The sequence below is a fragment of the Cololabis saira genome, chromosome 14 (genome assembly GCF_033807715.1).
Source record: "Cololabis saira isolate AMF1-May2022 chromosome 14, fColSai1.1, whole genome shotgun sequence".
In the NCBI taxonomy this organism is placed as follows: domain Eukaryota; kingdom Metazoa; phylum Chordata; class Actinopteri; order Beloniformes; family Belonidae; genus Cololabis; species Cololabis saira.
In genome coordinates this window covers 12,565,274-12,579,207 of record NC_084600.1, presented here as the reverse complement: position 1 = coordinate 12,579,207, position 13,934 = coordinate 12,565,274, and the positions used below count along the sequence as shown (strand labels likewise).

Here is a 13,934-nt window from a genome sequence, read left to right as displayed (position 1 = left end):
ATATCTGAGCAGACAAATGTCAGCATTTTCACACAAAGTAAAAGCAGTTTACTGATGTTCATCCTTTTTGTTCCCTTTTTTTCAAAAAGCCGCTAAAATAAGTGACTATAGAAACTGTCAGAGTCAGGGAAAATAACTGATCATTTCATTTTCATATCAGAGAAAATTCTGACATTTTTTTAAACGTGTCTTTGTTTATTTTTTTTTGTTGTATGTCATTATGCGTTTATGCTTCGGGGTGTGTATAGTTCTCTTTTTTGTTTTGTTTTGTTCAGGTTTTTATTATTATCATTACTATTTTTAATAATATTAACCCTTCGGTCCTCTCCAGTCCAACATTCCTTTTAGCTCTGAAAAGCAAAATGCCAAGGCAGAAGTTTTCTTGACTGATATGGTTGACTTATACTTCCCAGCCAGCAGTTAAATGAAGGCCACAGATGTGGCTCCCAGATAGGTTTCTCTGTAGGTTTTATTGGGGCCCTGCCTGTATTTGCCCATACAGACTCTGAGTTGGACCCTGGACTTTTATGTGGCTAATTCATACTAAGCCCATGTTGCATGAGCACCGTGCAGTTGGCCCAAATAGGCTTCTCGTTTAAGGCCCATAATACCCAGAGGTGTCAAGTAACGAAGTACAAATACTTCGTTACCTTACTTAAGTAGAAATTTTGGTTATCTATACTTCACTGAAGTAATTGTTTTTCAGACGACTTTTTACTTTTACTCCTTACATTTTAACGCAATTATCTGCCTCGTTACTCTATTTCATTTCGGCCTCAAAAAAAAAACTATCCAGTTAAATTGCTCCATCCGGATAGAGTGAATTTGGTTGTGGTTGTTTCAGATGTTCTTGTCCAGTTTTGTTCTTACATCCGTTCCCTCAGATTCCTGCAACTAAACTTGGATGTACATTCCAATAAAGGTTAGGATAAATGATAACATGCCTCTGAAGTTTGACTTTTTGCACCATTACAATACTTATAGGCAACTAATCATCATATCTCCTGCTCTCTGAAACACATGTTAATGCTCAATAGTACACATATATGGTTCTTTAATATATTTACATTATACTAAGATACATTCATTTTCAATGGCTTTTGTCCTTAATGGCTTTTTTCTCCCTTACATTACTTTTACTTTTATACTTTAAGTAGTTTTGAAACCAGTACTTTTATACTTTTACTTGAGTAAAAAACTTGAGTTGATACTTCAACATCTACAGGAGTATTTTTAAACTCTAGTATCTATACTTCTACCTGAGTAATGAATGTGAATACTGAAGACACCTCTGATAATACCAGGATCTGTATTATTTTACCATTTCAAACCTATGTCCTCTCGATACCCTAGTAGTCTGTATCAGAAATGTCAAGGTTTTGGCATCAAACAAGTCATTTTACTCAGCTGAGTGACGATCGCCTTGGGGACTGGTCGAAAGTTCTCTTTAGTTCATTCACAGTGGCAGCTACAAGCGTTATAGTGGGCCAGGGCTCTCCTAACTTCAGTCCCAGTGAATAATCCTTGGCATCAAGGGATGCTTAACTTTTTTCATGCAAACAAAAAAATTGCATAATTTACCTGCATGATTCCCGTCAGACAAGAGTCAGACGTGGCCCCTCTTCTTTAACTCTCCCATGTTTGCTCAGTGTTTGGGTTCACAGGGCAAGTCACATAATGAAGAAGTAACTGTAATAAATGCCACAGTATATCTTTATTGATTCACAAATGTTATATTTATGAAGTCCATGAGAACAGACCCAAACCAATTTTAGCAACAGGCTAGTGAACACAGATGAATGATTAACATCAATCTATAGAATCCATATTAAAAAATGCCATGTTGCCTACAACACATAGAATTTGTGTTTACAATAAAATTTTCCTTTTTTAAGCGTGCAGACAAAATGTTAATGGTATTGACGGTTGAATGAGTTGTTTGCTTCCTAAAACAGGATTACCTCCATGAATGGCCTTTTGTAACCTTTAAGTAATGGTGATTAGCGGGTTAGCTTTTCCTCTGCAGCGGTGATGAAGTAATAATCAATTCTGATAAAATGTACACGTATACAGACAGTGATAGTGGCAACAAGGTCTGCCGTTATCACCTGGGTAAAAGTGTTAACCTACTTACATATACAGACATCTTACGCCCACTTGGAAACTCATTTGTGCATCAATTTGCTATGTTAAATTCTTGCTCAGTGTTGCTTCAGTCTGCTTTAAAGACAATCTATTATGTCCATTTCCAAGTTACGTTTTTGCCGTAAGTTCTGTCCTTTTGCTGCTTCACGTGGGCTCTTCATGTTGCCCCTCAGTCATGTTTGAAACAACCTTTTTTAGTTAATTTCCCACCACCTTCTTTTTTATTTGCAGGTTATGCAACACCTTTGTTTGTGAGCACGACTTGGCCTTGTAGCTGAAGCAGAAGTTGATGAAGTAAACTGTAAACTTGCAAAAAAACAAATTCCTACTACTACTGTCATTTAGCAGATGCTTTTATCCAAAGTGACATCTGCGAGAACGTGTTTAGATATCTTTTTGATACAACTGATTTTGCTGGTGATTTATTTTTTTGTGTTGTGTAATTACTGAGGTGTTCGGCTGCAGATAGTAAAGTTTTCACTTTTTTCAACTTATATCACACTATTGTTGCTTCAAGGTCACTGGATGCTGCAGTTAACATAGATTTAGCTTAACTAGTGAAGAAAAATGTTTCTCTTCCATATAAACATTTTAAAAGTTCATCTGATGCAAAACCGGCACAGTAAATGACATATTTTTGGGCTTTAGTGGTTTGTCATTAACTCCAGTGTTACTAAGTAACTGTGTGGCCGAGAGAAGATGGTAGGTGTTTCTTTATTGTTCAAGGCTGTAAAAAACGATGGCAACAAAACTTGGAACAAAAACAAGGACACGGCAGGACATAAACGTCTGCCTAAATTTAATTTGTCTTGAATTTATTCTTTATGTTCCCCATTCTGTGGAGACACAGTCAAACACACAAACTGCTCATGCACACATCTTCTATAAAGCCTGCTTGTGGATCTGTTACAGTTGAATTAGGTCACATATCAGCCGGAAAACCAGCTCCAGCCTGGTCACTCATTACCTCGTGAGAGCAATAAAACGATACACCTGGAGCTACCATGGGCAAAAGGTTAACTGACTTGAGAAACCGTGAAAACAACACACCCAGGTAGTAAATGAGGCCCAGTACTCACCGGATTGGCTTGGTGTCGATAGATGAAGTCATCTCCTACAGTAGGAGGGCTGGACCACTGTGTGATAAAAGGATTTTCCCTCCTTAAGAGCAGCAGATCCCTGGGAAACACCTGAGCGGCACGAATGCAGAAAGCTTGTGCGAGCAGCAACAGGTGCAGCGGATACAGCTGTAGGAGATAGTTGCAGTGAAAGAAAGACTTTGGTTGATTTTAGAAGAAGGAAAGGACGTACAACAAGGCTAAACGATGCCGTCACTTGGACTGGAGCTGGTTGGCATCAGTCTGTCCGTGCTGGGCTGGTTGCTGAGCGTCGTCAGCTGTGCGATGCCTATGTGGAGGGTGTCCGCCTTCATCGGGGCCAACATCGTCACCGCCCAGGTGTACTGGGAGGGTCTGTGGATGAGCTGCGTGTTCCAGAGCACAGGCCAGATGCAGTGCAAGGTCTACGACTCCATGCTGGCGCTGCCTCAGGACCTGCAGGCCGCCAGGGCGCTCACCGTCATCACCATCATCGTTGGCGTGGTGGCCATTCTCATATCCATGGTGGGGGCAAAGTGCACCAACTGCATTGAAGAAGAGGGAGTCAAAGCCAGGGTGCTGATCTCCTCTGGAGCGGCGTTCATCGCCGCAGCTCTGGCACTACTGGTGCCGGTTTCCTGGTCAGCGCACACCATCATCATTGAGTTCTACAGTCCACTCATCCCCTCTGGGCAGAAGATGGAGATCGGCGCGGCGCTGTATCTGGGATGGGCCGCCTCGGCCCTGCTGCTGGTCGGGGGGTCCATCCTCTGCTGCAGCTGTCCACCACAGCAGGAGAAACCACAGCTTAGGTACAGCTTACCCCCCCAGAGTCGTATAGCATACTCTGCTGCTCCCAGGTCCACGGCCCAGAGCTCATACCACAGAAAAGACTACGTTTGACGACGGAGAACGAGACCGCTGAGGGATTAGGAAAGAAAGAAACTCTCTTTGCATCATTTTTACATGTATTTTGATGATTTGCTCATCGTCAATGAGTATGATCACACTATTTACTCCAAGGAAGGAGTGAAAGAGCCAGATATCCAGAGCCATAAGTGTGTGGCCATAATCTACTTTTTTTTACACATCTGAATGGATTTGGAAGTTGGTTGATGACATGACATTGATAATGTTTACATTAAGACTTGGTCAAAAGTGAGCAAATGTAAACATTGATATGATTCCAAAAAAAGAAAAACACTAAAAATGGCAAGATGTTTAAGACAGTAGTTTATTATTATTGCAGAGGAAAGCTGCTATTTTATATATTTATTTGTGCTAATATGTCAATTCTTGTGGATGTTTGTCATTGTGGTTTTTATTCTATTGATCTGTTTGTACATATAATCATATTCTCAAAGACTGCTGTAACTGGAGCTTTCATGGCAAGTTTGTCTTTATGTTTTTATTTAACGCAGATATAAACTGAGTCACAAATGTAAGATATGACTGATCAAGCTGTGACAAAAAATAAACACTTCAAGGATTTCTTGAAATACAAAACATAACTTCTCTTCGTACTAATTTGGTCATGTTTCCTGAGAGTACAAGACACTTGGATAATATGAGACTGTGAATGCAAATGCCTTGTTTTTACATCCGCCAGGTAACTTAGAGAATAAACTAATCAGGATTTCTACAGTCAAACATTGTCTTTGTGTATTTGATCCTACTTTGAAATTGGTTAAGGTCACTTCATATTTAAACTGAGCTGAAGCTTGTGTAATGTAGAAAAGATGAGGAAGTTGAATGTTGCAAGTCTTTCTGTTCAGCGGGTGAGTTCCTGACTGAACCGCAGACGCCTGCTCTACCCGTTTTTGAATAGTCAAATGATTTCAGTTCTATCAGACGACCTGTGTGACATCATGGACCAGCGTGACTGGCAAGTTATCAACATCTAACCTTCGGAGCAGCGCTGAATGAACACCGTTCAACATCAGGGGAACATTGTTTTTATTGAAGTTATTAGAACTAGTTTGAGAGCAAAACGGGACCCCCAAAGCTAATAGAAAAACCAGTGGGTACTGTATTTCTGCTAGTGCTTTCAATATTTAGGCCAATACAACCACAGTGAAATATTACAAAGTGACGTTATTTATTCAAGCGTGTAGTTGAAGTACATCTACTCTCACTGGAATTAAGGGGGTAAAGGGCTGGTAGTGAAATACACTTGATCAATGTATCCATCACACGCAGAGGTGGACAGAGTACTCGACCCCAGTACTTGAGTAAGAGTACAAATACTACTGGTCAAAATTTACTCCGTTACAAGTAAAAGTAGCTCAGTCAAAATATTACTCGAGTAAGAGTAGAGAAGTACTTGCTTTTAAAGGTACTTAAGTATCCAAAAGTAAATGCTTTTAAATTTACTTTAAGTAAAAGTAAGAGTAAGAGTAAATTTCTTATTTTCCACATCAGTAAATTACTATATTTTTTCTAAATTTATTTAAGGATCTTTTAACTATTGTTTCTGAGAATTAACTCTTTGGAACCAGCTGCACTGATGTGCTGCTTTTAGAACCACAATGTTATATAAAACCTGCAGAAAAACACCAAAAACAAATCAAATGAATGGGATCATAAGAGGACAGCAGATGCTGCAGAGTTTATTAACAATCATGAACTGAAACCAAATGAACCTGCACCATCCAACTAAGTCTGGATCCCCCTCAAAGACCACTGTTTTACAAAAAACTACATCTCTGCTTTCAATAACTCAATGTTGTAGCCATTGTTGCAGCTATGTCTTGACTTGTTGCGGCTCTGTCTTGACAAACGCAGGCTTCTTTGGCGGTATCGTTTTGAGGAGGCTTGACGTATTTCCGCTTTACGTACATCCCAGTGGAGAGCGTGCACTGTGATAGGTCTCCTCCTTTGACAAAAACAGCTTGTGTCCAATACGATTTTAGGGAAGAAGAAAAAAGAGCAGACCTGAAAGTAACGAGTACTTTTATGCCTTCCTAGAAATTTACTCGAGTAAAAGTAAAAATATTTGTCTTGGAAATGTATTCAAGTAAGAGTAATAAGTACCAAATAAATCTAATACTCAAGTAAAGTACACATCCTCTGGATATGTACTTAAGTACAGTACTCAAGTAAATTTACTCCGTTACTGTCCACCACTGATCACACGTGAGACTGTCTCTGTGAAAGTAGAAAGTTCTGGCAGTTTGATGTCCGTGAACACAATGTCAATGAGGAAAGACATCAGCATCATCTTGAAGAAGCAGCTTCGGTAATGGTTATAAGCAGTACTCGAGTTGGAAAAAAAAATCAGGGGGGATGGTGGATTTTATCATATGAGGACAGATAATTTGTGCTGATTATAAATAATATAATATATTACAAATAATAGCATTGACCAAAACACCTGCAGAAATACTGCAGGAATGACATAGCAGCAGTTAAATGCAGCCTTCTGTAAGCTTTAAATATCCACTGGGCTTACATCAAATACATCAAAACACAACAATAAAAAACTGTTTTCTGAACTTATCAATATGACTCTGTCCTTCACAGGATAAGTAAAATGGATCACTGCAAAAACTCAAAATCTTAACAAGAATATTTGTCTTATTTCTAGTTAAAATGTCTCATTTTAGTAAAAAAATATCATTACACTTAAAACAAGACTCATCACTGGAAAAAAACAACAATTTTCACCTGTTTCAAGTAGATTTTCACTTGAAATAAGTAGAAAAATCTGCCAGTGGAACAAGATTTTTTTGCTTGTAAAAAGAAGATAAATCTTGTCCCACTGGCAGATTTTTCTACTTATTTCAAGTGAAAATTTACCTGAAACAGGTGAAAATTGTCACATTTTTCTGGTATTATTTTTCTGGTGATGACTCTAAATGTTGAAATAGCAGTAAAACCACATTCATTGATGAAATGACATAAGGGATGGAAAGGGGGGATGGCAGTTTTACAGGGGGGATGATTTGGACCGTTTTTATTCCAGGGGCGATGCCATCCCTCCCATCCCCCCTTAACTCCAGTAATGGTTATAAGGTCATTTCCTCTCAACCCTTACCAGTTTGGAGTTCATTGCTCTTCACTGAGAAAAATGAATGACGGGTGGAAAACATTTAGATCATTAAGGAGTGGACCCCCAAATCAGGACACATTACAATCAGAGTTACAAAAAAGTAAATCAATTTAAGAGCTATCTTAGGTTGATCATGACTCATGGCAGTAAGTCTGGGTTGTCTGGAAGAGTTTCCAGATGAAAAATATCTCAGCTTTTAAAAGTATTTTGGCCAAGGTCCGAGTGTTACTGCTTCATGCTGCTGAGAAGCTAATACGTTTCTTTTTAGATAAATATTAAATAATTTGCTTAACTCAAAATAGGCCATAGTTGTATAGTACATCTGTATTAGTGCAGCATAAATGTTTGTATAACACAACAAAGCAAGTTCCCCCCGAGCTCGCAGGTACCTTTGCTTCCTCCAGAATACATTTATGTCAGAATAATTGATGACATAAGTTGCCTGTTGAGTGTGAGTGCATATGGTTGTTTGTCTGTCTGTGGCCCTACACTGGGCCGGTGACCGGCCCGGGCCGTCCCCCTGTACGGTGGCCGAGACCCGCCATTGCGGAAAATTAAAGAAACGCTGCAAATAAAAAGAAACGCAGCTGCAAATAAAATAAACGCTTTTCACATAAAATAAACGCTGACAATAAAAACAAACGCCGCTGCAAATAAAAGAAACGCTGCAAATATAAAGAAACGCCGCTGCAAATTTGAAAAAAACGACGTAAATAAAAAAGCCACAACGGAAGTGAATTACCGGGGACTATTTTTGCTGATGCATCGGTGTTTTTTACGTGAGAGGAGAAGAAGAAGACGAAGAGGACTTAAGTGAAAAGGAAGGAATAAGAAGAGTGAGGAATAAGAAGAACAACGAGAAGAAAATAAGTGAAAAGGTTAGTGTTCAACGTCGCTACGTGTAATTTTTAATGTGCAACACCGGTGCATCATCAAAAAAATAGTCCCCGGTAATTCACTTCCGTTGTGGCTTTTTTATTTGCGCCGTTTTTTAATTTTATTTGCAGCGTTTATTTTATTTGCTAAGCGTTTATTTTATTTGCTAAGCGTTTATTTAATTTGCAACAGCGTTTGTTTCTGTTTGCAGCGTTACTTTTATTTTCAGCAATGGTGGGTCTCGGCCACCGTCCCCCTGCCTGTCACCCACAGAGAGCTGGGGGAGGCGTCAGCAGAGCCCTGATGGACGGAAGCGTGCTTCAACCAAATGAAAAGAACGTCTCCGTTTGTGGTTCTGTACTGGTAGAACTACGAGCCCACATGCCGTTATTCAAGTGGACATACTGCAGCTAATGTTGTTGCATATACACTGGAGATGCTCTTGATGACACACCAAATACCCGATTGTCCAGCTCTGTTTATACGTGGGCTACGTTTGCCCCAAACTCGCGCTGGGAGGACTTTTTTTGAAACATGTGTATGTGACGTCCACACTAAATTAGTTTGTTATTGAAGTAATCAAATCATTTACTTAAGTAAAAGTAAAAATAGCACTCTGTAAAAAAAAAAAAAAAAAAGAAAAAATTCACAAGAGGATATTCTCTATTGCTTATGCTCCCATTGGCAGTTGAATGAATGAATGAATGAATGAATTAACGAATGAATGAATTAACGAATGAACGAATTAACGAACGAACGAACGAACGAACGAACGAACGAACGAACGAACGAACGAACGAACGAACGAACGAACGAACGAACGAACGAACGAACGAATGAATGGAAGCTTTATTCCGAACATGGGAAAACATAAAATAACACATAAGTCAAAATAGTCAAAACAACCATAAATAAAACAAAACACTGTTACCATGTCCGAAAAGGAGTAGAAAGCATATGCTTATTTAATCCTACCCCTTCTCCCTTCTCAGAAATGACTATCCTCAGTTGATTTCAGTATCATATTACATATTTACATTACATATGTACACATTTACAACAAAGACAATAAATAATGTGAGTAAACAAGTGACTAAATGATGTGGAAACACCTGTGATTGTCAAAGCCCTTCATCCTCCCTGTATCCTGTGAAAACCATATGTTTGTACCGCTGTTTGAACTGGCTCATGCTTGGACATTGCTTGAGCTCTGCACCCAAACTGTTCCACAACTTCACTCCACATATGGAAATGGTACATTTTTGGAGTGTTGTTTTTTTTTAATATCATAACTTTTTGTGCAGGTATGCTGTCAAAGATTTTATTTTCAAGTTCTTCTAATCGCCGTATTAAGTGACCAATCTGTCAGTTAATGAGTAACTTAATTCACACCAAACATGACCAATTACAATCTTTTGACATTTTTTTTGTCAACAATCCTGTGAAAAGTACGAGTCGAGCTACAACTCGGCAAGCAATGATGAAACTAGAGGTTTGAGGTGTGTTCACGTGGTGAAGGAAGCCTTCTCAGCCACAGGTGAGTGATGTTTGGTGAGAGTCTCACCAATCCTGGGACCACACGGTCTATATGCTCAAGGATTCACAGCAATTCCTGTTATGCTTTCACCCGGCTCATATTTGCTCTTGGTCCAGTTATACCGGTTTCTGTCCAGCAGAGTATTGGGATTGTTTTCCTATCGCTGAATTGTGACATTTTAGAAATCCCTGACAACTGGAACACGGAAGTTAAAAAAGAAAAAGATAGGGCCAGTCTTTGTGTTGGGGCTGACGTGTGTGTGCTCATCTTTCTGTCCTCACCAACAACAATGTGCAGTTCAAAGTTTAAGGAACAAGAAACGTCTGTGTTTACGCTGACCCTAACTTCTGCATGTGAGTCAGGACTTGTGTTTTGTTAGTGAGTTTACTTCAGTAGAACTTTTCCTCCCTCTGTACTGAGAGCATCAGTGTTTGGTCAGTCCTTTACTTTACACAACACTTCAGACGGCCCTTCATCAAGTTAAGAGTTTTTGCCTAAACATTTACACCACAGACACACACACACACACACACACGCACGGCCAACTGCTTCTAGCCACATCCTTTCTCTCTTGCCTTTCCTCCTGCCCCCCTCCTCCACTGTGCATGGACAGGTGCTGTTTCTGTGTGTGTGTGTGTGTCTGTGCATCCGTGAAGACAGCCTCCTGCTGACATCATCGCCAGAGGACTCCTCCTTGTTCTCCTGATGTATAAAAGATCTCTTGTTTCTGTAGCAGCATCCTATAGCCACGCCACACCCTCTCAAAGGTGCACAACCTCCACAAGACAAGGCTGCATTTGCTGGAAATTCAAAGGACCGCCTGTTTCAACTCGGTTTCGTTTGCCAAACAAAAAGCCAACATGTCGATGGGTATGGAGATTGTGGGAATTGCTTTAGGATTCGTTGGATTTGCCATTACGATAGTGTCATGCGCCCTGCCTATGTGGAGGGTGACAGCCTTCATCGGAGCCAACATCGTCACCTCTCAGGAGATCTCGGAGGGTTTGTGGATGAACTGTGTCACCCAGAGCACGGGCCAGATGCAGTGCAAGGTCTACGACTCGCTGCTGGCGCTGCCTCAGGAGCTGCAGGCCTCCAGGGCCATGATGATCATCTCCATCATACTCGGTGTGTTGGGGGTCATGATCTCCATCGTCGGAGCCAAGTGTACCAACTGCATCGACGACGAGCCGTCCAAGGCCAAAGTTATGATCATCTCGGGGATCTTCTTTGTCCTGGCTGGCCTTTTGGTCCTCATCCCTGTTTCCTGGACCGCCCATGTCCTCATCAGGGATTTCTACAATCCCGTCCTGATCAATGCACAGAAGAGGGAGCTCGGGGCGTCCCTCTACCTAGGCTGGGGAGCAGCCGGCCTGCTCCTGATTGGAGGGGCAATACTGTGCAGCAGCTGCCCGCCAAAAGAGAAGAAGTACAAGCCCCCACGGATGGCCTACTCTGCCCCGCGCAGCACCAGCGGTGGAGGGTACGACAGGAAGGACTATGTTTAAACAGGAAAGAAACTGACGTGGAAAGTTAGGTCAAATGAAAGTGCCTGTTGCATATTGTTATTTTTTTGGTTATTGTATATTGTTGCTCATGTATGTCTGCGTGTGGATGAGTGGATGGTTGTTTTGGGGTTTTGTTTTTGTTCAGTCTGAAACCACAAGGTAAAACCTCCCTAAAAGACTCCGAGATGAAGACATTTGTGTGTACAAATAGCTACTGCTCTATCTCCTTTGCTTCTGGCTAATGTTCATTTACATCCTTTAATCTTATCGTAAACGCTCCTCAAAGGGAGCGTGGTGGTCTGCTGTTCTGCAAAATGTATATTTTTGAGGTGTTTCAATAAATGTTGTATTAATTCTAGCAGCTCCTGTAATGCCGTGAGTAACACCTGCTTCCTGCCTGCGTACCTGTGACCTGCTGCTTGGTGTTGTATTTCACTGAAACTTGCTGTTCAAACATTGTGTGAAGAGCCAGGTTTCATTTTACATGGATTTGCTTCTGTAATTGTTTGTTGCGTGCAAGTGTGTGTGTGTGCGTGTGTGTGTGCACATTTTGCATGTTATATTTGCTTAAGTGGGTTTCTGCCACGACTGAAACTACGCGTGGATTGCTGCCCCAGGAAAGGGTTTTATCTTCATCTCACAGCTCCACTGTTTGATTAAATCAGAAAGACTTAGTTCAGTTCAAAGACAATTCTTTTTATATATCCATAGTTGTGAGTTTGTTGTACATTTATGTAAAAAAAAAATGCATTTGTAACGTATTTTATGTTTTCAGGTGATTGTTGTTTTTGTTTTTGTTTTCATATTGATGCATTGTGTCTCAGTTTCAGTCATTATGGTACAGTTTTTTGTCATATTCTATCAAATTCTAACAAATACCCATCACCAATTTGGGGGATGGAGGGGTGTTACAGCTAAATATTGTTTGTGTTTGTGTCCAAATTAAGATATGATCTGTTTCACATCCCTGTTTTTAGTTTAATTTTTATCACATTTTTTGATACAGCCGCTCTCTTTTTGTGCCTTAGGTTATGAACATTTAAATAAAAGTCTCCATTGTAAGACAAAAAGGGAAACCATTTTGCTTTTTTTGAGGGTGTGGGGGGGTGTGGAGGGGGGGAAGATAATCTACCACAAAAAAACAAACAAGGATGTGGCCAAATCAAACACCCGTGAGGCTGGGAGTTGGGATGGGCCTGGGGAGTTGTGCTTCTTTGTTTAGCTGGCAGCTGAGTTAAATTCATGTGTCAGTTTATCCAGAGATCCATGATGTTTAGATGTGGCAGGCAGCGCTAACTTTATTTGGCTGCCACATGCCTGTTGAAGTGAAAGGCCTTTTGCCTGTTGTGTACATGTTGGATAAAGACTTTATTCAACATGTAAATTGGCTAAATTAATCAGTGCAGGACACCATCTTGTACAGGAGCTGTGATGCACCCAGGCAGGGAACCCCCTTTATGTAACCTTGTATGACTAGCATCAAAATTTAAAAACTGAACTCTCGTTATTATTTTCACTTTTCTAAAACAATTGTCTTTTGACAATTTGGAATTGTGAGCTTAGTTTGGGTACTCAATTACAACCTGAACAATCAGCCTAAACAGGAACATTTTGGGGCTGTGGTACAAGAACACAGAGAAAACACACCCAGGCACCAGAATAGCCTGCAAACTCCACAGAGAGCGGCTCCAGCAGGATTCACACTGGGAAGCTTTCTGCGGGGAAGTTGCAGCGCTAACAAAATCTTAAAACAGAATGAGCCCACAATGTCCCACTTCCTTCAGTGTTTTGCACCTCAACCATGCATGAGTTCTTTGTTGTAGTTCTTTGGTTTTTCTGCAGATGAAAGTTAGAAATTACAAGTATCGAGATCGATTTTTTTTTCTTCAGATTTTTAAAAACTTTTAAACTCTGCTATCATGACAGTTTTGTGTAAGTCCGTTTTTATTCCATGATCATATAATGTATATGACCCACTTGCTAATGCAGACCTTTTCAAAGCAGTGTCAACAAATAACTGGATGCAGAATATTTTACAAAGACGGAAACAAGTATTGGAACTTTGTTTTTAATTTTTCATTTGAGAAGAAGCAGAATGCAATTATAAGCAGCCATCATCTCTGTATGAGAAAGAAACATGTATGAGAGCAATTCTTTAAAATATGTGTCTGTGGAATGCAGCATGTTAATCCAAGATGCAAATAATACAAGAATGCATACAATATAATATATATTCATGGTCAAAGTCATGATGGGTTTTCTTCTCTGCAATGTACATCACACAATGAAATGCAGATAAGACTACACTGACTCGCTGACTCCTCATTACTGCAGAGCCGCGAGTATCTCAGATTCCTAACTCACAACATTTTACAACCTTATCTGCAGAATATATAACCAGAGGGGCTCTGTATTGACGCACTAGTCACACGTGCAAACACAATACTCGTGCACACAGACTTTACCATACCTCCTATAATCTAATCTGATCAAGGTGGATCATAAATCTGTTAAATAGTCACATTTTTAATATCACAATACATTAAATGTGAATGAACCGTGTGGCTAACTGGAGTTTTAATGTTCTCCCAGGGCTCGCGTGGGTTTTCTCTGGATAAGCTCACTTCCTCCCACAGTCTATAAACAGTCTAAAAACAGTCTAAAAACGTAAAAATGTAGTCGGTTAATTGGTTAATTTAAATTGTCCATAGGAGCGAGTG

At 40.2% G+C, this 13,934-nt stretch overlaps 1 protein-coding gene across 1 annotated transcript; it reads left to right on the top strand.

Annotated features, from left to right (window-relative positions):
• The first annotated feature begins 3,319 nt into the window (after positions 1-3,319).
• On the top strand, positions 3,320-12,280 carry LOC133459617 (claudin-4-like). The gene is made up of 2 exons (XM_061739747.1): positions 3,320-3,951; positions 10,562-12,280. The coding sequence occupies exons 1-2, from the start codon at positions 3,471-3,473 to the stop codon at positions 11,212-11,214; spliced, it is 1,134 nt and encodes a 377-aa protein (XP_061595731.1). The 5' UTR covers positions 3,320-3,470; the 3' UTR covers positions 11,215-12,280.
• The last annotated feature ends 1,654 nt before the right edge of the window (positions 12,281-13,934 follow it).

Coding starts and splice junctions, on each gene's coding strand:
- LOC133459617 (XM_061739747.1), top strand. CDS start 3,471: ATGCCGTCACTTGGACTGGAGCTGGTTGGCATCAGTCTGTCCGTGCTG. Junction 3,952..10,561: donor TGGGCAGAAGATGGAGATCG/GCGCGGCGCTGT, acceptor CCAAACAAAAAG/CCAACATGTCGATGGGTATG.